The sequence below is a fragment of the Aythya ferina genome (assembly GCF_964211825.1).
Source record: "Aythya ferina genome assembly, chromosome: 5".
In the NCBI taxonomy this organism is placed as follows: domain Eukaryota; kingdom Metazoa; phylum Chordata; class Aves; order Anseriformes; family Anatidae; genus Aythya; species Aythya ferina.
Window position 1 is genome coordinate 46019463 of NC_140301.1, and position 24123 is coordinate 46043585.

At 67.3% G+C, this 24123-nt stretch overlaps 5 protein-coding genes across 6 annotated transcripts; 4 read left to right on the plus strand and 1 right to left on the minus strand.

Annotated features, from left to right (window-relative positions):
* The first annotated feature begins 151 nt into the window (after window positions 1-151).
* On the plus strand, window positions 152-2459 carry CABP2 (calcium binding protein 2). The gene is made up of 7 exons (XM_084522673.1): window positions 152-623; window positions 728-883; window positions 1127-1157; window positions 1307-1441; window positions 1548-1657; window positions 1741-1888; window positions 2194-2459. Exons 1-7 carry the CDS (start codon window positions 561-563, stop codon window positions 2217-2219), a joined length of 669 nt encoding a protein of 222 aa, XP_084378799.1. The 5' UTR covers window positions 152-560; the 3' UTR covers window positions 2220-2459.
* Window positions 2460-2699: 240 nt separating this feature from the next.
* On the plus strand, window positions 2700-3795 carry CDK2AP2 (cyclin dependent kinase 2 associated protein 2). The gene is made up of 4 exons (XM_084522674.1): window positions 2700-2965; window positions 3062-3165; window positions 3252-3384; window positions 3476-3795. The coding sequence occupies exons 1-4, from the start codon at window positions 2893-2895 to the stop codon at window positions 3541-3543; spliced, it is 378 nt and encodes a 125-aa protein (XP_084378800.1). The 5' UTR covers window positions 2700-2892; the 3' UTR covers window positions 3544-3795.
* Window positions 3796-4142: 347 nt separating this feature from the next.
* PITPNM1 (phosphatidylinositol transfer protein membrane associated 1) lies at window positions 4143-14872 on the plus strand. Of its 2 annotated transcripts, XM_084522675.1 has the most exons (24): window positions 4143-4368; window positions 4585-4680; window positions 5126-5340; window positions 5423-5544; window positions 7292-7513; window positions 7608-7922; window positions 8103-8198; window positions 8339-8446; window positions 8539-8600; window positions 8693-8937; window positions 9147-9336; window positions 9439-9546; window positions 9634-9773; window positions 10018-10196; window positions 10590-10760; window positions 10852-11001; window positions 11136-11284; window positions 11358-11468; window positions 11714-11830; window positions 12057-12205; window positions 12325-12474; window positions 12620-12920; window positions 13162-13290; window positions 13381-14872. In XM_084522675.1, the coding sequence occupies exons 2-24, from the start codon at window positions 4603-4605 to the stop codon at window positions 13645-13647; spliced, it is 3774 nt and encodes a 1257-aa protein (XP_084378801.1). In that variant the 5' UTR covers window positions 4143-4368; window positions 4585-4602; the 3' UTR covers window positions 13648-14872. The 2 variants fall into 2 exon arrangements, with proteins under 2 accessions (XP_084378801.1, XP_084378802.1); XM_084522676.1 differs by lacking the exon at window positions 4143-4368 and having other exon boundaries at window positions 4444-4680; window positions 12737-12920.
* Window positions 14129-17390, minus strand: AIP (AHR interacting HSP90 co-chaperone). The gene is made up of 6 exons (XM_084522681.1): window positions 17241-17390; window positions 16925-17104; window positions 16357-16545; window positions 16049-16225; window positions 15824-15965; window positions 14129-15720 (listed from the first exon to the last, which is right to left on the minus strand). The coding sequence occupies exons 1-6, from the start codon at window positions 17337-17339 to the stop codon at window positions 15515-15517; spliced, it is 993 nt and encodes a 330-aa protein (XP_084378807.1). The 5' UTR covers window positions 17340-17390; the 3' UTR covers window positions 14129-15514.
* A 756-nt stretch (window positions 17391-18146) lies between these two features.
* Window positions 18147-22244, plus strand: LOC311437286 (scavenger receptor cysteine-rich type 1 protein M130-like; the record flags this gene model as incomplete). Its single annotated transcript, XM_084520323.1, has 12 exons — window positions 18147-18198; window positions 18291-18632; window positions 18709-19023; window positions 19101-19403; window positions 19512-19832; window positions 19910-20224; window positions 20295-20603; window positions 20717-21058; window positions 21188-21340; window positions 21442-21537; window positions 21617-21703; window positions 21848-22244. 12 exons carry the CDS (start codon window positions 18147-18149, stop codon window positions 22009-22011), a joined length of 2799 nt encoding a protein of 932 aa, XP_084376449.1. The 3' UTR covers window positions 22012-22244.
* Between the last annotated feature and the right edge of the window lie 1879 nt (window positions 22245-24123).

Genomic DNA, 24123 nt, shown 5'->3' on the forward strand with positions numbered 1-24123 from the left:
CCCCCCCCTCAGCCCCTCCGGTCCCGGGGGCGGCGGAGCCCCGGGGGGGGGGGTCCGGGTCGCTGCCGTGCGAGCACCGAGGAGCCGGGCCCCGAGGTTCCCCCCGGTGGGCAGGTAACCGGCGGCGTGCTGGGGGAGGGGGGAGTGGGGAGAATGAATGAATGAATGAATAATTTTGGGGAATGAATGACGAGTTTTGGGTTAATTTGAATTGATTTTATTATTTTAGAGGGGAGGTTGGCGGGGTTATGGCTCGGTGTCCCCGCTCGGTGTCCCCGTCCCCCCCCCCTCGGGGACAGCTGGGTGGCTCCCCCACATCTGGAGCAGCGCGGCCGAGCGGGGAATAATCCGGGGGATTATGTGTGTGTGCGGGCGCGTGCTGCCCCCCCCCGCCATCACCCCCCCCCCGCCTCGCCCTCCATATCCCGAGATATTCAATAAAAACCGCAAATCCCCACGCAGCCGCTGTTACTATAAAAAAACCCCCGTCCTGGCGCGCCCGGGCCGGAGTCGGCGGCCCCCAGGACTGCGCCAGGCGACCCCCCCCGGGGGGGCCAGGGATGCCCGGGCACCCCCCAGCCATGGGCAACTGCACCAAGACCCCTGAGCGGAGGCTCTCCAAGGTAAGGCTGGCCCTGTGGGGTGGTTAAAGGCACGGGGGGGGGATGGATATAGGGTGTGGGTTACCGGGGGGGTGCCTCCCGTTACCGGCCGGCTCTGCCCGCAGGACGGGAGGCAGCGCTGCGGCCCCCCCGGCCCCCAGGAGGCCGAGGAGGCGGCGGAGGCCGCGCAGTCGCCGCCGTTGCAGAACTACTCGGTGCTGCACGGGCTGGTGGGGCCGGCCTGCATCTTCCTCCGCCAGAGCATCGCCATCACCCAGCTGGTACGTGCCGGTCGTGGCCCCCCCTGCCTCTTTTTTCCCCGGCCGCTCACCCCGGGGGCACGTCCCGGGCTCCTCGGGTCAAGGCAACGCCGTGGCGGTGCCTCGTGGCCCCCCCCTTCCCCTGTCCCCGGTTGAAGTCATGGCACACGGATCCCATGGGGTCACCCGTGGCCACCTCGCCGCCCGCCTGGAGGGGGGGTTTTAGGGTGGGGGCCGTCCGTCCAGCCCGCTTTCTCTTGCCAGGACCGAGAGCTGCGGCCGGAGGAGATCGAAGGTAAAGCGTGGGGACGCTGCCCGCGGCTGGAGTCTCCCCCGTCACCAACCCGTCACCCGTTCCCCTCCGCCCATCCCACCCTGTGGCCGGGGGGGGTGGCGGAAGGGGGGTGCCCCCCGGTGCCACCCGCGTCCCCGCGCTGTCCCCAGAGCTGAAGCAAGCTTTCCGGGAGTTCGACAAGGACCGGGACGGCTACATCAGCTACAAGGACCTGGGCGAGTGCATGCGGACCATGGGCTACATGCCCACCGAGATGGAGCTCATCGAGCTGTCCCAGCAGATCAGTAGGTGCCGGGGCGCTGCGGGGGGGTGGGGGGACAGGACCCCGTGTCCCCTCGGCGGTGTCCCCAGAGCCGTGCCTCACACCCCAGCCACGCTTCCCTCCCGCAGCAGGCGGCAAGGTGGATTTTGATGACTTCGTGGAGCTGATGGGCCCCAAGATGCTGGCGGAGACGGCGGATATGATCGGCATCAAGGAGCTGCGCGACGCCTTCCGCGAGGTGAGAGGGGACCGGGGGGCTGCCGGGACGGGCTGTTGGGGGGGGGTGGAACCGTCCGTCACCCCCCACCCGCTTGCCGGCAGTTCGACACCAACGGGGACGGGCAGATCAGCATGGCCGAGCTGCGGGAGGCCATGCGCAAGCTGCTGGGGCAGCAGCTCAACCCCCGGGAGGTGGACGAGATCCTCAAGGACGTGGATCTCAATGGGGACGGCCTGGTGGACTTCGAAGGTAATGGGGCTGGAGGGGGTGTGCGGGTTGTGGTACCGCTTTATTGCCCCCTAATTAACCCCCGCCGGTTCCGTTACCCCTTAATTAACCCCTGTAGGTTCCAGTACACCTTAATTAAACCCCCACTGGTTCCAATACATCTTTATTGACCCCTGTTGGTTCCGTTACCCCTTAATTACCCCTCCCCCAGTTCCGTTACCCCTTAATTAACCCCCCTCCTGGTTCCAATACCCCTTTATTGACCCCCCCGGTTCCGTGACCCCTTAATTAACCCCCCCCCGTTAACGCCACGCTTCCCCCGGCAGAGTTCGTGCGGATGATGTCGCGCTGATGCGGCCCGTGCCCAGCCGGGACAGGAGCCCCCCGCCGTGCCTTACCGAGACCGCAGGGCCCCGGCACCGCCCCCCTCAACCCCCCCCCAACGGCACCGGGAGGGGTCCCCGGGCCCGTTCCTTCCCCACCGGGCCCGTCCGTTCCCCCCTTGGGCCACCCCCGCGCCGCCCCCTGCGGCCTGCCGGTGGCCGTGGGGCCGGGTGCGGGGGTGCCGGTGCAATGAAGCCGTGTGCCGGCCGCCGCTGTCCGCGCCTCCTTGCTACCGGGGATGGGGATGGGATGGGGGGGGGCAAAATGGCGGCGCTGTGCGTGGGGGGGGCGGACGCCGCCGTTTCCATGGCAACGGGGAGGGGGCGGCGCGCTGACGTCAGCGCGGCGCGCGGGCTGCGACGTCATCGGCGCGAGCGCGGAGGGAGGAAGGGAGGGGAGGGGAGGTGGGGGGGGGAGGGAGCCTGGCGAGCGGCGGCGGCCGCCGGGCCGCGCTCTCTCCGCGGCGGGGCCGGGGGGCGGGGCCTGGCCGGGCCGGCGGCCAATCAGCGCGGCGGGGCCGCGCGGCCTGGCCAATCGGCGGCGGCGGCGGGGGGTCGGCGCGCCCCGCCCCGCCCCGCGCCCGCCGCCGCCGCCGCCGCCGCCGCTCGCCAGGGAGCCGCTCGCGGCGCGGGCCCGCGGGGATGTCCTACAAGCCCATCGCCCCCGCCCCCGCCAGCGCCAGCCCCGCCCCGGGGCCCGCGGCGCCGCCCGCCGGTGAGAAGGGGATGAGGTTGGGGGGGAGGGGGGGGTGTACCGGGAGGGGGGGGCTCCGGTAAGGCCGCGCTAACCCCGTGCCCGTCCCCCCGGTAGCCACCAGCGTCCCCTCGCCGTCAGGCTCCGCGCCCGGCGCCGCCGCCGCCCCGTTCCGGCCGCTCTTCAACGACTTCGGGCCGCCCTCCATGGGTTACGTGCAGGTGAGTGTGGGGGGAGGGTACCGGGGGGGGTACCGGGGCCCGGTGCTGAGCCCTCGCCGCTAACCGCAGCCCTCCGCACCCCGCAGGCCATGAAGCCCCCCGGTGCCCCGGGCTCGCAGAGCACCTACACCGACCTGCTGTCCGTCATCGAGGAGATGGGCAAGGAGATCCGGCCCACCTACGCCGGCAGCAAGAGCGCCATGGAGCGGCTCAAGCGGGGTACGGCACCGGCACCGGGGGGGGGGGTAGGGGGGGTTCCCGGTGTCACCGGGGCTCACCCCCCCCCCCTCAACTTTGTCCCCCCCCGTAGGCATCATCCACGCGCGGGCGCTGGTGCGGGAGTGCCTGGCCGAGACAGAGCGCAACGCCCGCACGTGACGGCCGCCCCCGGTGTCCCCCCACCCTGGCCCCGTCCCCGGTACCGGAGCCCCGCCGGTGGCCCCTACACGCACAGGGCCGCCCCCGGGGCTCCCCCCCTGACCCCCTTCTTGCCCTCCCTGGTTCCCTTCGCAGCCGCGGGTTTTTATAAATAAAGGACGAGCTCGGGACACGGTGCCTGGAGGGGGCGGGGGGCGAGAGCTGCTGTGACCCTAAACCTAATAAAATCACCCCAAATCCCCTCCAAAAAAAGCTCTCCAAGTCCCTCCCGAAACTCCCCAAGTCCCCCCCAACCCCTCCCCAAAACCCCTAATTTCCCCCCTCCAAACCCTAACCCCCCCAAACTCCCCAGTTTCCCCCAAAATTTCCCAAACTCCCCAAATCCGCCCCAAACTCCCCAAATTCCCCCCAAACTCCGCAAATCCTCCTCCCCACTCCTCAAAACCCCCCAAACTCCCCCTCCCCAAGCCCCAAATCCTCCCCAACCCCCCCAAACTCCTTAAATTCCCCAAATCCCCCCCAAACTCCTCAAATCCCCCCAAAACGCCCCAAATCCCCCCTATTACCCCTCCCTTTCCCCCCCCATTACTCCCCCGTTTTAACGCCCCGGCCCCGCCGCCCTCGCAGTCCCCCGGTGCAGCGCCGCCTCCCCTCTCTGACGTCACGCCCCCCCCCTCCACCACCTCTGACGTCAGCGGGCGCCCCCCTTTCCGTGACGTCACGAGGCGCGGAGCCGGGGGAGCAGGTTCGGCGGGGGGCGGTGGCGGGGGGCGGTGGCGGCGGAGGGGCCCGAGCGCGGCCGGAGGGAGCCGAAAGTTGCCGAAGGTTGCCGAAGGGGTGGGGGGGGGGGGCGGGGGGGAGCCGAGCGCGGCCGGAGAGAGCCGAACGCGGGGCGGAGGGAGCCGAACGCGGAGGGCGGGCGGGGGGCGCGTTGCCATGGCAACGGGGCGGGCCTGGCGGCGCTGCGGCGGGCGCCGTGCGGGCCGGGCCGGGCCGGGCCCGGTACCGGTAGCGGGGCCGGTGTAACGGCGGTGCCCGCAGGCGCTGCCCCCCGCCGCCATGCTCATCAAGGAGTACCACATCTTGCTGCCTATGAGCCTGGAGGAGTACCAGGTGGCTCAGCTCTACATGATCCAGGTGCGGCCCGGCCCGGCCCGGCCCGGCCTGCTGAGGGAGGGGGGGGGGCACCGGGACCGTGTGGGGACACCGGGACCGTGTGGGGACATCGGGATGGTGCTAAGATGGGGGGGCTGGGGGGGATTTGGGGGGTCTTGGGGACACCAGGATGGGGATCCGGGGGTCCTGGGGGGGTGCTGAGGGGTGTGAGGGGCCGGTGTGGGGCTGAGGGGGGGGTCTGGGAAGGGCCGTGTGGAATCTGGGGGGCTCTGGGCACGGGGCTGCCCCCCCGGAGGGGTTTGGGGGTGTGGGGCTAAGCAGGGGGGTCCCAGGGGTAGCTGTGGGGCTGAGGGGGTTTGCGGTTGGGGAAGGATGTGTGGGATCTGCGTGCTGGTGAGGTGCTGGGTTTTGGGGTGCTGGGTGTGGGTTTTGGGGCACGGGGGCTCAGCCAGCCCTCGCCCCGCAGAAGAAGAGCCGGGAGGAATCGAGCGGCGAGGGCAGCGGGGTGGAGATCCTGGCCAACCGGCCCTACAGCGATGGCCCCGGTGGCAGCGGCCAGTACACCCACAAGATCTACCACGTGGGCTCGCACATCCCCAGCTGGTTTCGGGCGCTGCTGCCCAAGGCTGCGCTGCAGGTGGAGGAGGAGTCCTGGAACGCCTACCCCTACACCCGCACCAGGTGGGACCTCGTGGTGGGGGAGACACGGGACGGGTTTTGGGGCCGCCTGCCGGACTCAGCCCCGTTCCTGCACCTCCTGCAGGTACACCTGCCCCTTTGTGGAGAAGTTCTCCATTGAGATCGAGACATATTACCGGCCCGATGCAGGCCAGCAGACCAACGTCTTCAACCTGAGTGCGGCTGAGAAGAGGCAGAGGATTTTGGGTGCGTAAGGCAGGGGTGCTGTCACCACAGCCCAGCAGGATCCAACGCCTGCCGGGGTCCCCGTGCAGCTCTCCTGGGGCTGGCTGCACCGCAGAGCCTGAGGGGTTCAGCCTTTCACCGGGCAGCCCAGGAGAGGCTCAGCGCCTGCAACGTGGTGGGTTTTGCTCCCTCCTCTGGCCCTTGTGTTATGGGAGTGATCTGTGAAAGGCACCTGTGCCCCGAGCACCCTGCCCAGTCTGGTGGTGGCACCGTTAAGCGAGCATCTGTGTTAAAAACATTCTGGGGGTTGATTTCATTTCCTGCCCCCTCGCCTTGCCTGTGTGTTTGTTTGCTGCTCCCCTGTCCCATGTCCCAGCCCATCCTGCATGGTCTGGCACCGCTTTGCCCCTCTCGTAGTGTGAGTGGGAACCTGCACCGGGCTCTGGGCAGGGCATTTTGGATCGTCTGGAGTCGGGGAGCTGGGAAAGCGTGTCCCCATTTTCCCCTCTCGCTGCCCTGCTTCTCCTGCTCCCCAGAGCTTTGCTTGGCATTGCTCTCCGGTCCCAGCCCCTCTGCGCTGGCTGAGGGCAGAGCTGGGGGTCCAAAACAGCTTCCCCCGCCCCCCCGGGGGCAGGTTTGTCCCCGGCTGCTGCCTGCTCCTGTTCCCGGCGGTGTCGGTGCGGTTGTTTTAGGCACTGGAGTGCAGCGCGTCACACTCTGCTCTTAAAATGGAGGCCTAAAATAGGCACTCGGAGGAAATGATTCATCTGACCTATTTCTCTCATTGGTTCTTGCAGCACTGGGGATGTCCGGCTGGGACGCTGGCGGTGCAGGCCTGGGGGGGACAAATTTTGTCCCTGCCACCACCAAGCAGCAACCGGGGCCGAGGGGACAGCGGGCAGGGCACGGCCCCTGCCTGATTTCATCCCCAGACCCGGTCCCGTAGCTTCCAGCCCCTCCTCAAGGAGCACGGGGCCGCTGCTGACCCCGGGAGGGATTTTCTTTGCCAGCTCTCGCTCCCAGCACCTCGGATGTAAAATCCCCTCTCACGTTTCAAAAGGCGCCTGGCAGCAGAGTGAGTGCCGGGGCTGTCGGGGCCAAGCTGGCTGCACCGATAGCGGCGTCCTTGCAGGTTTTCTCCCAGAAACAAACCCACAGGAACGACACAGGAATAATGCCGGCCCCATGCCATGATCCGAGCTGCTCCCCGAGCTCGCCGGGCGCTGATTTAGGGGCTGGTGCTGGCCCTGCTGCCACGGCACAGGGGGTGTCAGCGGGGACAAACAGATTTGGGGTTGCGAGGTTTTGCTTTTGCTCCTCGCCCCATTCCTGGGGGAGGCAGCGAGCAGGGGCTCCCCGCTGCCCCACGCTGCCTGGGCTGGCCTCAATCTCAGCCCCTGCGTCCCCGGGGTCACCCGAGCCTTCTCCCAGCTGCCAAATCTCCTCGCTAATGCTCCTAAGTGTGTCAGCCCAGCTCGCAGTGCCCAGCCCCCCCTGTGGCTGCCTGCGCCTCTTGCAGCCGCTCCTCGGGGCGCCGGATCCGGCCCTGGCATGGGGATGGGATGCACTTGAGTGCACCCAAAGGTGCTGTTGAGGTTACAGCCACGGGGATGGTGCTCGGCGGTGCTGCCAGCGTGAGCGCACGGCGCGTGGAAATAATTTTCAGAGTGCCCCCAGTCCTATTTTTGTGTGTTTTTCTCCGCTTTCCTCCCCTTTTCTCGCTCCTCTGAGCGGTGAGGGGTAACGAGTGCTGCTTCTCTTCCCCCAGACACCATCGACATCGTGCGCGACCCCATCTCCCCCGGGGAGTACAAGCCTGAGGAGGACCCCAAACTCTACCACTCGGCCAAGACGGGCCGGGGGCCGCTGGGGGACGACTGGCTGGAGGCGGCCGCCAGCGGGCCCCTGATGTGCGCCTACAAACTCTGCAAGGTGGAGTTCCGCTACTGGGGGATGCAGTCCAAGATCGAGCAGTTCATCCACGACGTCGGTGAGCGCGGGGTGGGATCGGCTCCCTGCTCGCAGGGATTTTGGGATGGGGCCGCCGGGGCCACGCCGCGCTCGCTCCCCGCTCCCTGTCGCAGGCTTGCGCAAGGTGATGCTGCGCGCCCACCGCCAGGCCTGGTGCTGGCAGGACGAGTGGACGGACCTGACCATGGAGGACATCCGGCAGCTGGAGGAGGAGACGGCGCGGATGCTGGCCCAGAAGATGGCCAAGTGCGGCGAGGCCGAGGAGCCCCCCGCCGCCGGCCCCAGCCCCGAGGGGCGGCCGGAGCCGGGAGCTGCCGGCGGGCAGGAGGGTGCCGAGGCACCGGGCACATCCGACGCCTCCCCCGATGATACTTTTGCCAAGCAGTGGTCCACGTCTTCCCGTTCTTCATATTCTTCCCAGCACGGAGGTGAGGGAACGGGTGCTGTGGTGGGTGTGAGCAGGACCCCAGACTCAGAGCTGCTGCTGCACACATCAGGGGACCCTCTTTTCGGTGTCCCCTGTGTGCAGGAGCAGCAGGGACCTGTGGGGCGGGAGCGAGGGCTCGCTGCCCTGGGGGCTGTGAGCGCTGACAATGTGCTGGTGGCAGGGGGGGTGTCTCCTCAGAGCCTGTCCGAGTGGCGGATGCAGAACATTGCCCGTGACTCCGAGAACAGCTCCGAGGAGGAGTTTTTCGATGCCCACGGTACGGCAGAGCGGCCCCACGACTTTGGGTTCTGCTGGGGGGGAGCCTGAGCAGGGGCTGGTCTGGGTTTGCCCTGCGGGGGTCAGCAGGGGGGCGGGCTGCCCTTCACCCACCCCACGGCCCCATCCCTGCCACCGCAGAGGACCTGTCTGACAGCGACGAAGTCTTTGCGAAGGAGATGACCAAATGGAGCTCCAATGACTTCTTGGACACGCTGGAGCGGCCGGCAGAGCTGGACGAGGCTCTGGGTGAGCAGGGTGGGCACGGCCTGCCCGAAACCTTGGGGGCTGCTCCCCGCGTGGACGCCCGGCCTCGGCTCACCCCAGCCACGTGCTCACAGGGGAGGGGCCCAGCGCTGCCAAGGCAGACGGTGAAGGACTGGCAGCAGCCGGTTTCTCTGAGGTGTGTGCAGACCTCATCCTGTCCCTCTTGCCTCCCCCCGCATGGCTGGGACCCCGTTGTGGGTGCAGACGGGAGCTGTTTCCTTCCTGCAGGGCAGCTCGGCCGAGAGCGTGGCACAGGCGTGCCGGATCCACGCGCTCTTCCTCATCCTCCACAGCGGCAACATCCTGGACCAGGGGGTGGGCGAGCCGGGCTCCAAGCAGGCGGACGTGCAGACGCTGGCGGCCACCTTCGACGCCGTCACCCGCGTCCACTTCCCCGAGGCGCTGGGGCACGTGGCGCTGCGCCTGGTGCCCTGCCCGCCCATCTGCGCCGCTGCCTACGCCCTCGTCTCCAAGTGAGGATGGCGGCACGGCGTGCCGGGGCTGTGGGGTGAGAGGGGGCTTTCCCCACGCAAACCGCTCCCGGGAGGGGGTTTGGGGAGGCGGTGGGCTCGGGGAGAGGGCTCTTCTTCTCTTGGCGTGGCATTTGGGGAAGCGAGCGTGGTGCGATGGCTTGGGGATGCCCGGGGCAGCCCGGCTCATCTGCTCACCATGCCCCTTTCAGGCTCAGCCCCTACAGCCACGACCGGGACAGCCTGTCCAGCAGCCAGGACCACATCCCTCTGGCGGCCCTCCCGTTGCTGGCCACCTCCTCGGGGAGCTACCAGCACGCCGTGGGCACCGTCATCACCCGCGCCAACCAGGCCTACAGCACCTTCCTGCACTCCGGAGAGGGCGCCGGCTTCTGCGGCCAGGTGAGAGGGGCGGGGAGCTCGGGGGAAGCTTCACCCTGGGTTCCAGGTGGGACTTGGCTCCCACCGGGGACATTTTCGGCCCGGACAGCGTGCCGTCCGCAGGTGGTGCTGCTCGGGGACTGCGTTGGAGGCATCCTGGGCTTCGACGCGCTGTGCCAGAGCCGGGCGGGTGCAGGGGGCAGCCGGAGCAGCAGCCGCCGTGGCAGCCTGGTGGGTGCCCGTGTCTTGGAGCCATCGGCGTCGGCAGTGGCTCAGCAGCAGCCAGCCACTTGCTGATATTTTCCTCTCCTCCTGCAGAGCACGGAGCCCATCTCCCCCGAGCTGTGTGGCGGCAGGGACCCGCTGGCCGACGGGGCAGAGGGAGCAGCAGGGTCAGGCCAGGCCAGCCCCGAGCCCGGCGTGCAGGGGGACAGCCAGCAACCCGGCTCCTCGTGCAGGTGAGAGCAAGGGGGACAGTCAGCAGTGCCACCCCCTCTCCCGGTGGGAGTGCTAGTGGCATCCAGGCAAATCTTACACTCCATGCAAAGGGTGAATTTTTGATCTGCACCATCCTGGAAGGGAGCGTGGTAGAGGCGCGGTGCCCTGCTGTAGCTCCCCTGCTTCCAGCAGCTCCTCTGGGCTGACGGGGCTGCAGCGGGTGCAGCGCTGGCTTTCCCGTGCCCACCGGCTCTGCTGTTGCAGCCTGCAGCCCAGTGAGGCCCCGCTGGAGGCAGAGGCACCGCGAGGCAATTCTGCAGCGCTGGATGGGGCAGAGGGCGGCGGCACCCGCCTTGACTTTAAGGTATCCGGCTTCTTCCTCTTCGGCTCCCCGCTGGGGCTGGTGCTCGCGCTGCGCAAGACCGTCATGCCCGCTCTGGACGGTGAGGACCCCCTCTGGCTGCGGTGTGAGCCCCCAAGCCTCCCTGCGGGGCTCCTGAGTTGTGTTCCCCCTTGCCCCGTGCAAGTCTGAATCCCCCAGACCTCCTGAAACAGCTCTGCTTAGGTTTTGGGCCCCTTGCACGCCCTGGCTGTGGGGGTCTTGGTGTTGGCACGTGCCTGAGTGTCCCCCTTCCTGCCCCGTGCCAGCCCAGCCTGTCCCACGGCACCGCAGGCTCTCACCAGCATCCTGGGTTTGTCTCCCTAGCCTTTCCTGCCTCTGGGTACTGCTTTCTCCTCCCTGTTTGCGACGCTCCCCCGTGCCTCCCAGCCTTCCTTCCCCATCCCTGCTGTGCTCCTGGCAGCCCTGACCCCCTGCTCCTCTCTCTCTGCCCCAGTGGCCCAGCTGCGTCCCGCCTGCGAGCAGATCTACAACCTCTTCCACGCGGCCGACCCCTGCGCCTCCCGCCTCGAGCCCCTGCTGGCCAAAGCCTTCCACGCCGTGCCGCCGCTCAGCGTGCCCCGCTACCAGAAGTACCCGCTGGGCGACGGCACCTCCTCCCTGCTGGGTGAGCGGCCCCGCGCTGCCCGGCCGGTCCTGGGTTCTCGAGGGGGGTGCCAAAATGGGCTCTGGGTGGCCTGACTCGGTGCTGCCCGCAGCGGAGGCCCTGCAGATGCACTCTGCCCTCTTCCTGCCTGAGGTGGACCTGGCTGCTCCCCCTACTCCCACCGGCAGCTTCGGGGGCTTCTGGAGGGGCAGTGAGCCTGGAGAGCCCCCCACGCCCGCCAGCACCAGCGAAGTTGTCAAGAGTGAGTGTCACCCCCTGCCCACCCCGTCCCAGCACCGTGGATGTCCGGAGGTCCTGTGCAGGGCTTGAAATGGGGCCGGGGAGCAGGGTGTGGGATCAGGCCCAGGGATGGATTCATGTGAGCTCTCCTGGCAGTCCTGGAGCGCTGGTGGGGCCCGAAGCGCATCGACTACTCGCTCTACTGCCCCGACGCGCTGACCGCCTTCCCCACCATCACCCTGCCCCACCTCTTCCACGCCAGCTACTGGGAGTCCTCTGACGTGGTGGCCTTCATCCTGCGCCAGGTACGGCAGGGGCAGCGGGGCGGGCGGCCCAGTTCCCCCACCGGAGGCTGAGCTGTGCCGTGCCACCCGGCAGGTGATGGAGAAGGAGGGCCCGCAGCCGGCGGAGAGCGAGGAGAGCTCCATCTACAGCCCCGCCATCCCCCGGGAGAAGTGGCAGCGCAAGCGCACCCAAGTGAAGATCCGGGTATGTACCCCCGTGGCCAGCTGCTGGTTTTGGGGCTGTAGCTGCTGGGAACCTGACCCTATGCCAGGGCAGGCTTGGGATTGAGCTCGGGTGGCCGGGCAAGCCCCAGTCCCTGTGGTGATGTAGCTGGGAAGGTTTGCTGCTGCCTGCTGCGAGGGTGCCACGCTGGTCCCACGGCCTGGTGGGGGCTGTGTGTCAGCTCAGGGGCTCTCGGGTGCCGTGCTGATCCCTGTGTGTCCCTGCAGAACGTGACAGCCAACCACCGGGCCAGCGACACCATCGTGTGCGAGGGCAAAGCGCAGGTCCTGAGTGGCCGCTTCATGTACGGCCCCCTGGACGTGGTGACCCTGACCGGGGAGAAGGTACTGCTGGGGCTTTGGGGTGCTGCTGGGGCGTCCCTGGAGGTGCAGCAAGGGCAGGGATATCTGGGAGGGGACACGGGGCCAGTGTCACCTGCAGCCAAGGGGCAGGGGAAGGGCTGGAGATCAGCACCTTGTCGGATGTGGCGGCAGAGGATTGTAATGACCTGTAGGTTAGGGAAACAGCAGCTAAGCAGGCTCTGCGCTCAGCCCTTCTCCCCTCGCTCAGGTGGATATCTACATCATGACGCAGCCGCTCTCAGGGAAGTGGCTGTACTACGGCACCGAGGTGACGAGCGGCAGCGGGCGCCTGACCTTCACCATCCCCCCGGACAAGGCCCTGGCCATCGGCATCTACCCCGTGCGCATGGTGGTCAGGTGAGGTGCGGCTGGCAGGGACACCTCGGCCACCTTCTTCTCCAGCTTGTTGGGCAGAAACCTGGGGGCTGAGGGAGGTGACAGAGCTGGCGCTGAGTCCCCTTGCTGTCCCGTCCCAGGGGTGACCACAGCTACGCAGAGGCGTACCTGACGGTGGTGGCACGGGGCACCGAGTCGGTGGTGTTCAGCATCGACGGCTCCTTCACGGCCAGCGTCTCCATCATGGGCAGCGACCCCAAAGTGCGGGCGGGTGCTGTTGATGTTGTACGGTAGGCGCTCTTCTCGGGAGGGTAACTGGCCTTTTGTGGCGTGGTGACAAACTGATCGGGGCGGCGGGGGCGGCAGAGCCATCCCGGGGATGAGCTGGGGCGTCTCCTGCTGTGACAGGACACAGCTCTGCTGAAATCCCCACAGAGGACAAGGTTTTGGAGCCAGCGCCCACGCCTGCTCTGTCGGGAGCTGCCTGGTGGCTTCCCACCAGCGGGATTGTCCTCGGGTGGGCTCCCGGCAGCAAGGTTTGTGCCCCCCCAGGCACTGGCAGGACTCGGGCTATATGATCATCTACGTGACGGGGCGCCCTGACATGCAGAAGCACCGTGTGGTGGCCTGGCTGTCCCAGCACAACTTCCCTCACGGCGCCGTCTCCTTCTGCGACGGTCTCACCCACGACCCCCTGAGGCAGAAAGCAGCCTTCCTGCAGAGCCTGCGCACCGAGGTGGGTGCAAGGGGTGGCGGTGTGGAATAGGGTGGGCCGAGCTGCAATCCCTGTTCCTCTCCATCCTTGGAGGAGCCACATGGGGTGATTTGTGGAGCTGGCCCAGCAGTGCTGGTACCAGGACCATGATCTGGGGGGGCACAGTGACCCAGTGCCTTGGGGTTGGCCAAAACCAGGGCTCACGTCGCTGCCCCGGTGCTGTGAGGTCTGTCCCTGCCTTACCCCTGCTCTCCGTGCGCAGGCAGAGATCACCATCGTCGCCGGCTACGGCTCCACCAAGGACGTTTCCGTCTACAGCTCCCTGGGGCTGCCACCGTCGCACATCTACATCGTGGGCCGGGCCGTCAAGAAGTTCCACAACCAGTGCCAGGTACGGGGGCAGGGCTGGGGCCGAGCTGGGGCTGTAGGATCCGTGCGCTGCCCCTGCCCCGGGGTCTCAGGCCGTCCTTGTGTCTCGCAGTTCCTCTCCGAGGGCTACGTAGCCCACCTCGCCCAGCTGGAGGCGGCAGCCCTGGCCCATTCCCCTAAAGGACCCCCCCGGCCCGTGCTGGGCAAAGGCACCTATGGCTGCCCGGCGCCTGTCGATTTCCTCCGCAAGCAGAGCCAGCTCCTGCGCTCGCGGGGCTCCAGCCAGGCAGAGAGGGATGGGGGCCCCCCGCCCGCGCCCCCCAGCCTGCCCCGTGCCAAACCCCGCAGCGTCAGCCTCAAGCTGGAGGGTGAGGAGTGAGCGCAGCGCGGCCCCCGGTCATCTTCCCTCCTCCCCCCCGGACACAGCCTTCATTTCCCAGCTGGGAGTGCCTGGGGCTGGAGCACACGGCGGGCCCTGAGCCGAGAGGAGGGCTGTGAGACCGCTCCCAGCTGCTCCAGGGGCAGGAGTGACCCCCCTGGTACCACCTGCAGCCCCCCCAGCTCTGCCTCCACCCTGCTGCCCCACCCCGTGGGGTCCCCCTGTCCCTGCTGGGGGGCAGTGCCCTTTGGGGTTTGCCTCCCCGGCAGCTCTGGGGGGCTGGAACGGTGCCCCCCGGGGTCCGGCTCACCCTGCCGGGGGTGGGTGGTGATGGGGGGGTTGTGGTTGCACCCCGCGGGCAGCAGCCCCCTCCCTGCGACCGCGTATTTATTTCTGTTCGGTGTTGCAAGTTGTTGGGGGGGGGGGGGTAGGGGAAGGGCTGGGATTAAAAACAAACAAACAAACCAACAAACCAGGGTTCCTCTGTTCTGTTCATTTCATTATGAATAAAGCCATGTAAAGCAGAGCTGCTGCACGTCTGCTCTGTGCCAGCACGGGGGCTATGCCTTCCCCCCCCCCCCACCCCTTCAGCCAAACCCTGGCCCCAGGGAGCTGCCGACGCGGGGCCTCACGTGGTGCCCCACGCGGAGCAGGCACTGGCAGGCAGGTGGCCTGGCCGTAAGCAATTTGGGACGTGTCACAGGGGAATGACTTTGTGTCCCTGCCAGGAAACACAGCCCGGGGCCTCGGGGGGGGGGGCTGCCCTGGTGCCCCCAGCTCCGTGCTGTGGCTCAGAGGCCGCCGCAGCAGGCAGCACGTGGCTGAGCAGCAGAGGGAGGCGAGCAGTGAGGAGCAGGGCACAGGACACGCGTCCTTGAGGCTCAAGGGTGAGCAGCAGGGCTGCTGCCTGCACGCTGAGCTCTCAGCAGTGAAGGGAAGGGGCTGGCCCGGTGGTTTTACACCTGCTTGTGCAAGCTCCTGCCTGACGTAAAGCCATGCAGCCCTAGACACGTTAGCAGCTGTAGTATACAAACGACGTGGAGCACTTACCAAACCAAGAAACTGCTCGGTTTCACAGGTCCAGCCCTGCAGGACCCCAGGGCCAAGGCTTGCCAGGCTCGCTCTCGTGCTCCTGCCCTGCCTGCCACTTTGTTTTACTTGAGCTGTCGCTAACAGCAATTTTTTCTAAGTGGCCAGATGTCTGTGATGAGTTTTACTTTTGTTTATCTCGGTAGTGCATGACCACAGCTTTATATAGATAGCAGTAACAAGCAGTTAGTTCAGATAAAATATTTACGACTGACGTGGTGACGTAGCACAGGAAACACAGCCTCGGGACGATAGCAGCAGCCTTGAGAAGTGACGATGCAGGATGTGGGGTGCAGCACAGGCACGACGGGGCAAGAGACGGGGCCCAGCCTTGGCACTGGTGACCCCACGGCCCTGAACAGCTCAGCCAGACCCATGCAGAACGGCGTAGCCCAACGTAAAAGATAAAAATCAATGAACAAATAAAAGAAACATGGAAGAAAGCAGCGGGCTTGAGCTCATTTCACCCCACATAGTCCTTCGTAGCGCTTGGGGCTGCCCGGCACCGTGACGACGAGCACAGTCTAGTGAGCAGTTGGGAGATGCACGCTCATATTGCGATTCGACTGTACGCGGCGATTGCTATACTCTGATTAATACTGCGGCTTAAGCGTGCTGCTGCATCGCCGTGCTGTGTCGAGCTCCCGTGCAGCTTCCCATGACTTCAAATAAGTAAACTTTGTATTAAACATTAATAAACATCGATAAAACATTCCACATGGGGAATATCTAAAAACCTGGTCCGAGAGCGTCGCGCTCTCTCACGCGGCCACGGGCTCTACTGCGAGAAGATGTCCTTGAAGCGGATCTTGTCCTCCGCGTCCTTCTCCCGCAGGCGGGCTTCCAGGCTCCGCAGCTCCTTGGAGACAACGGGGCGCAGCGAGGGGTCGAGTGCCAGCACCTTGGCGAAGTCAGCCCGCGCCTCTGCCACGTTCCACACCGCCGCGTGGGCCTTGCCCCGCTTGAAGTAGGCCTTGACGTTGTCTGCGGGGAGAGCTGTTGGCTGGGGGGCGTGGGGGCATCCCCAGCACCCCCTCGCCCTGCCAGCACCCGTAGCAGCCGGCCGGGCCGGCCCATGGCTCCTTACCCTCATACTTGTTGAGGATGGAGGAGCAGTGATCCAGCACCTCGTAGTACTCCTCGCACTGCAGCTTGCACTGGCAGTAATTTAACAGTAGTGGTGTGATCTTCTGGTCGAGCTCGATCCAGTCCGGAGAGCCAGGCTGTTCCTGGAGGACGAAAAGGAGCAGGGAAGAGTCCTGCACAGTGGGAGGGATCGGGGGGGACCCCAAGAGGGGCCGGGGAGCCCCACCTTCATCTGCAGGTTCTTGAGGCAGGCGATGGCATCGTAGTATTTGGCCGCTGCCTCCTGCACCTTGCCCTGCCGGTACAGCTCGTTGCCCTCCTTGTGGATCAGGGGTACGGCCTGCAGCTTCTCCTCGTCCGTCATGGCCCACGGGTCCTGCTGGTAGGAGCCGGGCTCCTCCACCTGCCGGCACCCCCCAGTCACACAGGCGGCGGCTGCCCCCAGGAAGGGGGGAAACGCCGGAACCCCCAGAACCCTCTAGGGGGGCAGGGGTGCACACAAGCGCTTCACGCGCCCACTGAGTGCGTCCTCACCTTGAGCACCTCGATGTCGAAGATGAGGGGCTGGGGGTTCTTCTGCAGCTCGTCCAGGTCGGGGTAGCCCAGCGAGTAGTGGTCGTGCAGCTGGGCGACGCTGCAGCAGTGCCGCTGCCCCTCCAGCGGGTCCTTCCCCGCCGCGATGTTGCGCAGGCTCTTGGCCACCAGCGGGTACAGCACCACGTGCTGGGGGGCGGCGGTGGCTGAATTAGGAGGGGGGGGGGGCACCGGGACCCCAAACCCTGGGGGTGCAACCACCCTTGGGCTGGCCATGCCCCCAACAAACCACGCCCCCACCAACATAGCCACGCCCACATATAAGACAAGCAACGCCCCCAACAGCATAGCCACGCCCCTCAACGACAAACCACGCCCCTTACCACCAACCCAACAGCCTACATGGCCAAGCCCCGCCCCCACCACCAAGGCCACGCCCACCCCAGACAAACCACGCCCCCTCCCACCAAGCCACGCCCCGTGACGGCCAAGCACCCACTCCCTACCCACCCTGAAGCCCCGCCCCCAACCCATTAAGCCCCGCCCCCATCCCGTCGCCCCGCCCCACCTTGGCGTCGCAGCGGAAGCGGGCGTGCTCCCCGGGCCGCATGGTGCGCAGCGCCGCCTCCCAGACGGGCAGCTTGAACTTCTTGCCGGCGATCAGCTCCATCGGCTTCCCGCGGGCCCGGCTGTCGTCCAGCGGCGCCTCCTCCCCCCCGCACCGCAGCGTGCGGTAGTGGAAAGTGACCTGCGGGCGCCACGCTGGTCGCCATGGCAACCGGGCCTGCCTCCCCCCCCCAGCCTCCATCCTCCCGTTACCGCCCCCGCTGCCTCTCCCGCTCCCCCTCCCGGCCTCAGCCGCCCCCCCGCGGTGCCGGCCGCACCTTGGTGCCGTCGCGGAAGTCGGGCAGGGGCCCGGTGCCCTCCCGCAGCACCTCCTTGTGCACGCCGTCCGCCCGCAGCCGCTCCTCCTGCTGCGCCATCGCCCCGCCGCCTCGGCCCGGCTCCTTCCGGGCAGCGGGAGGCGACGCCAGGGGACGAAACGGCGGCGGCAGCGCCCCCTGGCGGCCGGAGGGCGCGGTGCAGGCGGGAGATGCAGGCCCTGGGGTGCGCGGAGCCCCCCGCTGCTCCCCACCGCGGGGTCTGCGGCTGAAGCACGGCGCGGGGCTTGCAGAGCAGCCCGGGGGCCGCAGCCCCTTGGCAGGAGCCCTGCAGGTCCCGTGGGCTGCGCCTCAGCTACCGTTGGAGCATCCCCGCTGCTGCTCAAAGCCACGATGCTATCGCCAGCAGCGCAGGTGGCCCAGCAGCTGCATGGGCTCAGTGCTGATGCTGGGTACCTGAGTGGGGAAACCGTCCCCAGCGTACCCGTGCTGCTGCTGAGGGGCCATGGGTACGCACCTGCACTGAGAGCCCATGCCACTGGCCACTGCAGGGTCTGGAGACGTCCCTCATGCACGTCTTGAGGCCAACACGGGGACCTGCTCTCCTCGGGCACAGCCCCAACCCCAGCTCAGGGGGATACAGGATCCAGGCAGGCTGGCTCCCCTCGGGGACATTTGGGTGCTGAGCCCCAGTGGGGAGGCGGGGGGGTGCGTGACGCCAGAAGCGGAGCCGAGTCTCATATTTGGGCACGGAGCAGGTTATTGGAGGCTGGGCCCCGGCAGGCAGCAGATAACCCTCCTGATAGCGGCTCACAAGGTGCCTCCGCCGCCCCCATTGGCTCCTGCCAGCGGGGGCTGCCTATATATCCCCCTCCCCGGCGCGGGGCTGCGTCTGGCACTGGGGGCAGGATGGTGCCTGCCAGGGCACTGGGGCTGCTCCTCTGCGTGCAGCTCTGCGGGGGTGAGTGGTGGGGCTGGCCGTGGGGCAGGGGCTGGCTGTGGATAAGTGGTGGGGCAGGGAGCAGCCGTGGGGCAGGCATCCCCCGGGCTCAGCAAGGTCCCTGGGGTTGCCTGCAGGCAGCGGGGAGCTGCGGCTGGTGGATGGCGGCGGGCGCTGCGCCGGCCGTGTGGAGGTGAAGCACGAGGGCGAGTGGGGCTCCGTCTGCAGCTACGACTTCGACTGGGACCACCGGGGAGCCGGCGTGGTGTGCCGGCAGCTGGGCTGCGGCGCGGTGGCCCGGGCGTCCCCGTACGCCCCGTTTGGGCAGGGCAAGGGACGCATCTGGCTGCACCCATTCTGTCAAGGTGGAGAAACTACCTTGCAGGATTGCCTCCATTTTGGCTGGGGAAAGCACTTCTGCGACCACGACCGGGATGTCGGGGTGACCTGCACAGGTGAGGTGGGGTGGTGGTGCTGGGGATGCCGGGTCGGGACCCCCAAGTCCAGGACTGAGTCCAGTATCCGGTGCAGAGGCGCTGGAGCTGCGGCTGGTGGCTGGCAGGGGACCGTGTGAGGGGAGAGTGGAGGTGAAGCTGCGGGGACGCTGGGGCATGGTGGTGGACGACTCCTGGGACATGGAGGATGCTGAGGTGGTGTGCCAGCAGATGGGCTGCGGCTCGGCTGCTGGCGCATACCAAGGTAACGAATTTGGTCAGGGAGATGGTCCCATCAGCTTAGCCTTTATCAACTGTGACGGGACTGAGAAGGCCCTCTGGGACTGCAAGATTCGGGGTTGGGGACCCTATACCAGCCCTACAAAATACGACAGCGCTGTGGTGTGCCAAGGTGAGTGCTGGGGACATGCGGTGCTGCAGGGAGCCCCCTCGTCCGCATCCCCCCCAGGAGCCCTCCTCTCGCGGCAGGGTTCTCCCGTCTGGCCGGAGGGGACGGCGCCTGCTCGGGGCGGCTGGAGGTGCGGCAGGGCCGGGCCTGGGCCACCGTCTGCCACGGCCACGTGGACCTCAAGGCCGCCCAGGTGGTGTGCAGGGAGCTGGGCTGCGGCACGGCAGTGGCCGTCCCCGCTGCCGGCCATTTTGGGGCAGCAACGGGGCCGCTCTGGGACGGCGCCTTTGAGTGCAACGGCAGCGAGCCACTCCTGGCCAGCTGCGCCCGGCGGCCGACCCACGGCCAGGCCTGTGCTGGCCCCGCTGCTATCGTCTGCTCACGTAAGTGCTGGGGCCGCTGTCCGGGGGGCCGGGGCAGCCCCTTGCAGCGTGGGGTGCCCCGGGGGGTCCCTGCCCTGCCATCCCCCCAGCGCCCTCTCTGCGCCGCAGCCTACACCGGTTTCCGTTTGGCGGATGGCGGCTCGGGCTGCGCCGGGCGGGTGGAGGTGGAGGCGCAGGGGACATGGGGAGCGCTGTGTGCCAGCGCCTGGGACCTGCGCGACGCCCACGTCCTGTGCCGCCACCTGGGCTGCGGCCCCGCCGCCTCCCTGCCCCCAGGAGGCCATTTCGGGACGGGCACGGCGACGGGGCCGCTGCGGCGCGATGCCCTGAGCTGCAGCGGGAGCGAGCGGCACCCGGGCGAGTGCCCCGTGGCGCTGCTGGGGGAGCCCGCCTGCCCCCCTGGCCATGCCGCCGCCGTCAACTGCTCAGGTGGGTGCAGGGGCTGCGGGGACCCGTGGCAGGCGGGGAGCAGCGCCCGTCCCCACGGCACGGCCGGGCTCTTGCAGGCGCCGCTGAGCCCCTGCGGCTGCTGGACGGGGAGAGCCGGTGCGACGGGCGGCTGGAGGTGGCCACGAGCCCCGGGGCCTGGGCCCGCGTGGCTGCGGGGCCGGGGGACGACCGAGCTGCCTCCGTGGCGTGCCGGCAGCTGGGCTGCGGTGTGCCAGAGAAGGTCTACGCTGTGCCGGCCGCCAGCTCGGGCCCCGTGGAGCTGCAGGAGCTGCGCTGTGCTGGCACCGAGGAGCTCCTGGCGCAGTGCAACGCCTCGGGGCCTGCCGCAGCGCCCGGCCACAGCCCCCCAGAGGCGGCCGTCGCCTGCTCAGGTGAGTGCGCCGGGAAGGGCCGCGGGTGCCCAGCGGGCGCCCCCAGCCCCATCCTGGCCCTCCCGTGCAGGCAGCCGGCGGCTGAGGCTGGCGGGCGGCCCCGGGCGCTGCGCCGGCAGGGTGGAGGTGTACAGCGAGGGCACGTGGGGCACCGTCTGCCAGGACGCCTGGGACCTGCCAGATGCCGACGTCGTGTGCCGCCAGCTGGGCTGCGGGCGGGCCCTGGAGGCGCCCGGCTCGGAGCGCTTCGGGCCTGGCGTGGGGACGCTGTGGCCGGGTGCCGGGGGCTGCTCGGGGACGGAGGCGGCTCTCTGGGCCTGCCCAGCCCCGGCACGGCGCGGCTGCCGCCGGGGCGGCGGTGCCGGTGCCGTGTGCTCAGGTGAGCACTGTGATCCCTGAGCTGGGTGGGGAGCAGGCCCCGCTGCCCGTGGGGTGCGCGCTGCCCCACCTGTCCCAACGGTGCCGCGACCCCCCCGTCCCCTGTTGTTGCAGGGCTGCTGCGTCTGGCGGGGGGCAGCAGCAGCTGCAGCGGGCACCTGGAGGTGCTGCGCGAGGGGACGTGGGGCCGCGTGTGCGCCAACGACACCAGCCCCGCCACAGCTGCCGTTGTCTGCCGCCAGCTGGGCTGTGGCACCGGGGGGAGGCTGGCGGCCGTCCCCGCACAGGGCTCGGTCCCCGCCTGGCTGGGCTGGGTGCGATGCCAGGAGGGGGCCCCCTCGCTCTGGCGCTGCCCCTCGGCGCCCTGGCACCTGCAGTCCTGCGGCCCCGAGGGGGTCGCCCACATCGCCTGTGACGAGGACACCGAGGACACGAGCGGGGCCACCAGCACTGCAGGTAGCAGCTGCCGGCACGGGGGTGCTTGCCCAGCTGGCTCTGCCCGTGCCCACTGCCCCCTGCCCCCTGTCCCTTGCCCCTGCTGCCATGCGGATCGCGGCCTCACGCTGCCCCTCGCCATCCCTGCAGGTGCCAGCAGCAGCAGCAGCGTTGCCCCACTCACAGCAGTGTCGGGGAGCGTGCCGGTGCCCACGGTCCTGTGCGTGCTCCTGGGGACGTTGCTGGGCCTGGCCCTGGCAGCCCTGGCTGTGCAGGCACACCGCGCACGGCTGCAACGCCGAGGTGGGCACTGCCTTGGGGGTTCCCCTGGTGCCCCTTTCGGAGTCTCCATGGGGCTGTGGGGAACAGTGGGGCATGCCGTTGCAGCGTGTACTTCCTTACAGACCCCGTGAAAGCCACGGATGTCGGCGCTGAGGCCGTGTACGAGGAGCTGGATTACAGCCTGATGCCCGAGTACCAGGAGGTGCCCAGCCACACAGGTGGGAGCACGGTCGTCCCCAGGGCCTGGGGCTGTCCCCATCCCTGGCCCAACACTCAGCAGCTCCTTCTCCACCGCAGGCTCCCTGTCCAAGGGCTCAGGCATGAAGCCACAGGATGACAGCTGGGATGGCAATGACGAGGAGCTCAGCCCCGGAGAGGCCCCAGGTAGGGGAAAGGGCACTGAACAGGGACACAAAGGCACAAGGGTCAGAGGAGAGGGGCTAAGATCGAGCAGTGGTGCTGGGGAGGTGAGGGCACACGGCCCTTGAGGCTGCGTCCTCAGCCCCGGCCCCTCCTCGCCTGGCGCAGCCCCCCCGGCCCAGCCCGGGCACGGCCCCCCAGATGGCTACGACGATGCTGCGGCCGTGCCGGACGAGCCCCCCGCTCCCCACGGCGGGGACGCCCCGGCGCAGCCCCGCGGGGACACGGGCTATGACGACGTTGACATGGGCACCCTGGGGACAGCGCCGTGAGGAGGCCCTGGGGACACGGCTGCAGGAGGGGGCTCCGGCCCCAGGGAGGGCTGGCACTGCCCATGGGGGGCACCCGTCCCTGCCCAGCCCTCAGCACGCTGCAGAAACGGTTCCATCAGCCCGCCCGCACCCGTGGCCCAACGTCACGCCAGGCTCCTTGTGAAGTTTTTCAGCATGGCCTTTCCCTGCGCAGCGCTCTTTCCAATTAAAGCCCCCAAGTGCTTGGAACTTCACTCTTTGCACCATTCTGTGTTTTTCTCTCTCCCGGGTCCATCGTCCATCCCGTGGGGCCATGGGGCAGAGCTGGGCCCTCAGGCATGTCCCCATGGCTCTGGGCACGCAGGAAGGATTGGGAAGAGCCCAGGGCCCAGCTCCGGGGCCTTCCTTTGGCCCCAGAGCTGCATGCTCTCCCTGCCAGGAGAACAGGATGAGGGAAGGGCACAGCGCATCCCAGGGACGCCTCCTCTCCCCAGTACTCCCAGCACCACCTGTCCTGGTGCGAGGGGATATTGTGCACCGTCAGCAAGCTGGCCGAGGACACCAAGGTGGGCAGGAGTGTTGATGTGCCTGAGGGCAGGAAGGCTCTGCAGAGGGACCTTGACAGGCTGGAGCGATGGGCCGAGGCCAACTGGATGAGGTTCAACAAGGCCAAGTGCCGCGTCCTGCACGTGGGGCACAACAACCCCATGCAAGGCTGCAGGCTGGGGGCAGAGTGGCTGGAAAGCTGCCCGGAGGGAAGGGAGCTGGGGGGATTGTTCGGCAGGTGGCTGAACAGGAGCCAGCGGTGTGCTCAGGTGGCCAAGAGGGCCAACAGCATCCAGGCTATGATCAGAAGTGGTGTGGCCAGCAGGGAGAGGGAAGTGATTGTCGCCCTGTACTTGGCCCTGGTGAGGCCACTACTTGAGTACCGTGTTCAACTCCAAGGCACCTCCTACAAGAAGGACATGGACCTGTTAGAACAGAATGTTGTCATTAGTGCTCTGCGAGTAGCTGCTGAAAGCAAAACCTGTCCCAGAGGCAACAGCAGTCGCCTGCCCTTGTCCTTCCTGGACCAGACAGGAGCCTGCTAAGCCTCAAGATAGGTGGTTACAAAGGCAGTAGTGAGCTGTTTCTTTCTGGGTTTTGTTTCTTCCTTTTCTCAGATGATGGTTGTGATTGGTAATTTCCAGCACAGCTGCTTGAGTTGGCACAGGTTGCTGTCGTTTAACCCAGCAGCAGCTGAGTACCACAGAGCCCTTCAGTGGGTCCCCTCCCCTGCCACAGTGGGATGGGGCAGACAACTGAGGAAAAACAAACAAACAAACAATAGGTTAATGTCATGGGTTACTGTCATGAGACAGTTAAATAGGACACAAAGTGATGGGAAAATAATAATGAAGATAGCAGTAAATAAATAAGTATATAGATTTGAAACAGGTGGTGCACAGTGCAATTGCTCACTGTGCTCTGACCGAAGCCCAGCCTGTCCCCAGGCAGCAGTGTCCCCCCAGCCAACCCTCTCCATTTTTATTGTGCAGCATGATGCCATGTAGCATGCAGTGTCCCTCTGGCCAGTTTGGCTCACCCGATGTGTTTGGAAAAGAGACAGACCCCCACTCCCTTCAACTTCCCTTAAGGTATTTCAAGAGCGTGATAAGGTCACCTCTGAGCCTCCTTTTCTCCAGGCCTCTTTCAGCAGTTCTCAGCTGCTCCTCATAAGACTTGGTCTCTAGACACTTCAACAGCTTTGCTGCCCTTCTCTGGACATGTTCCAGCACCTCCCTGTCCTTCTTGTAGTGAGGGGCACAAAACGGAACACAATTTTCCAGTTCCAGCCTCTCCAGGGCTGAGTAGAGAGGAACAATAATTCCTCTGGCTCTGCTTCCCTTCCCTTCCCTTCCCTTCCCTTCCCTTCCCTTCCCTTCCCTTCCCTTCCCTTCCCTTCCCTTCCCTTCCCTTCCCTTCCCTTCCCTTCCCTTCCCTTCCCTTCCCTTCCCTTCCCTTCCCTTCCCTTCCCTTCCCTTCCCTTCCCTTCCCTTCCCTTCCCTTCCCTTCCCTTCCCATTTTCCCAAAAAAGCCAATTTGCTGCTGACCCTCACACTATAGAGATGCCACAGCACTGTCCGAGGCCGA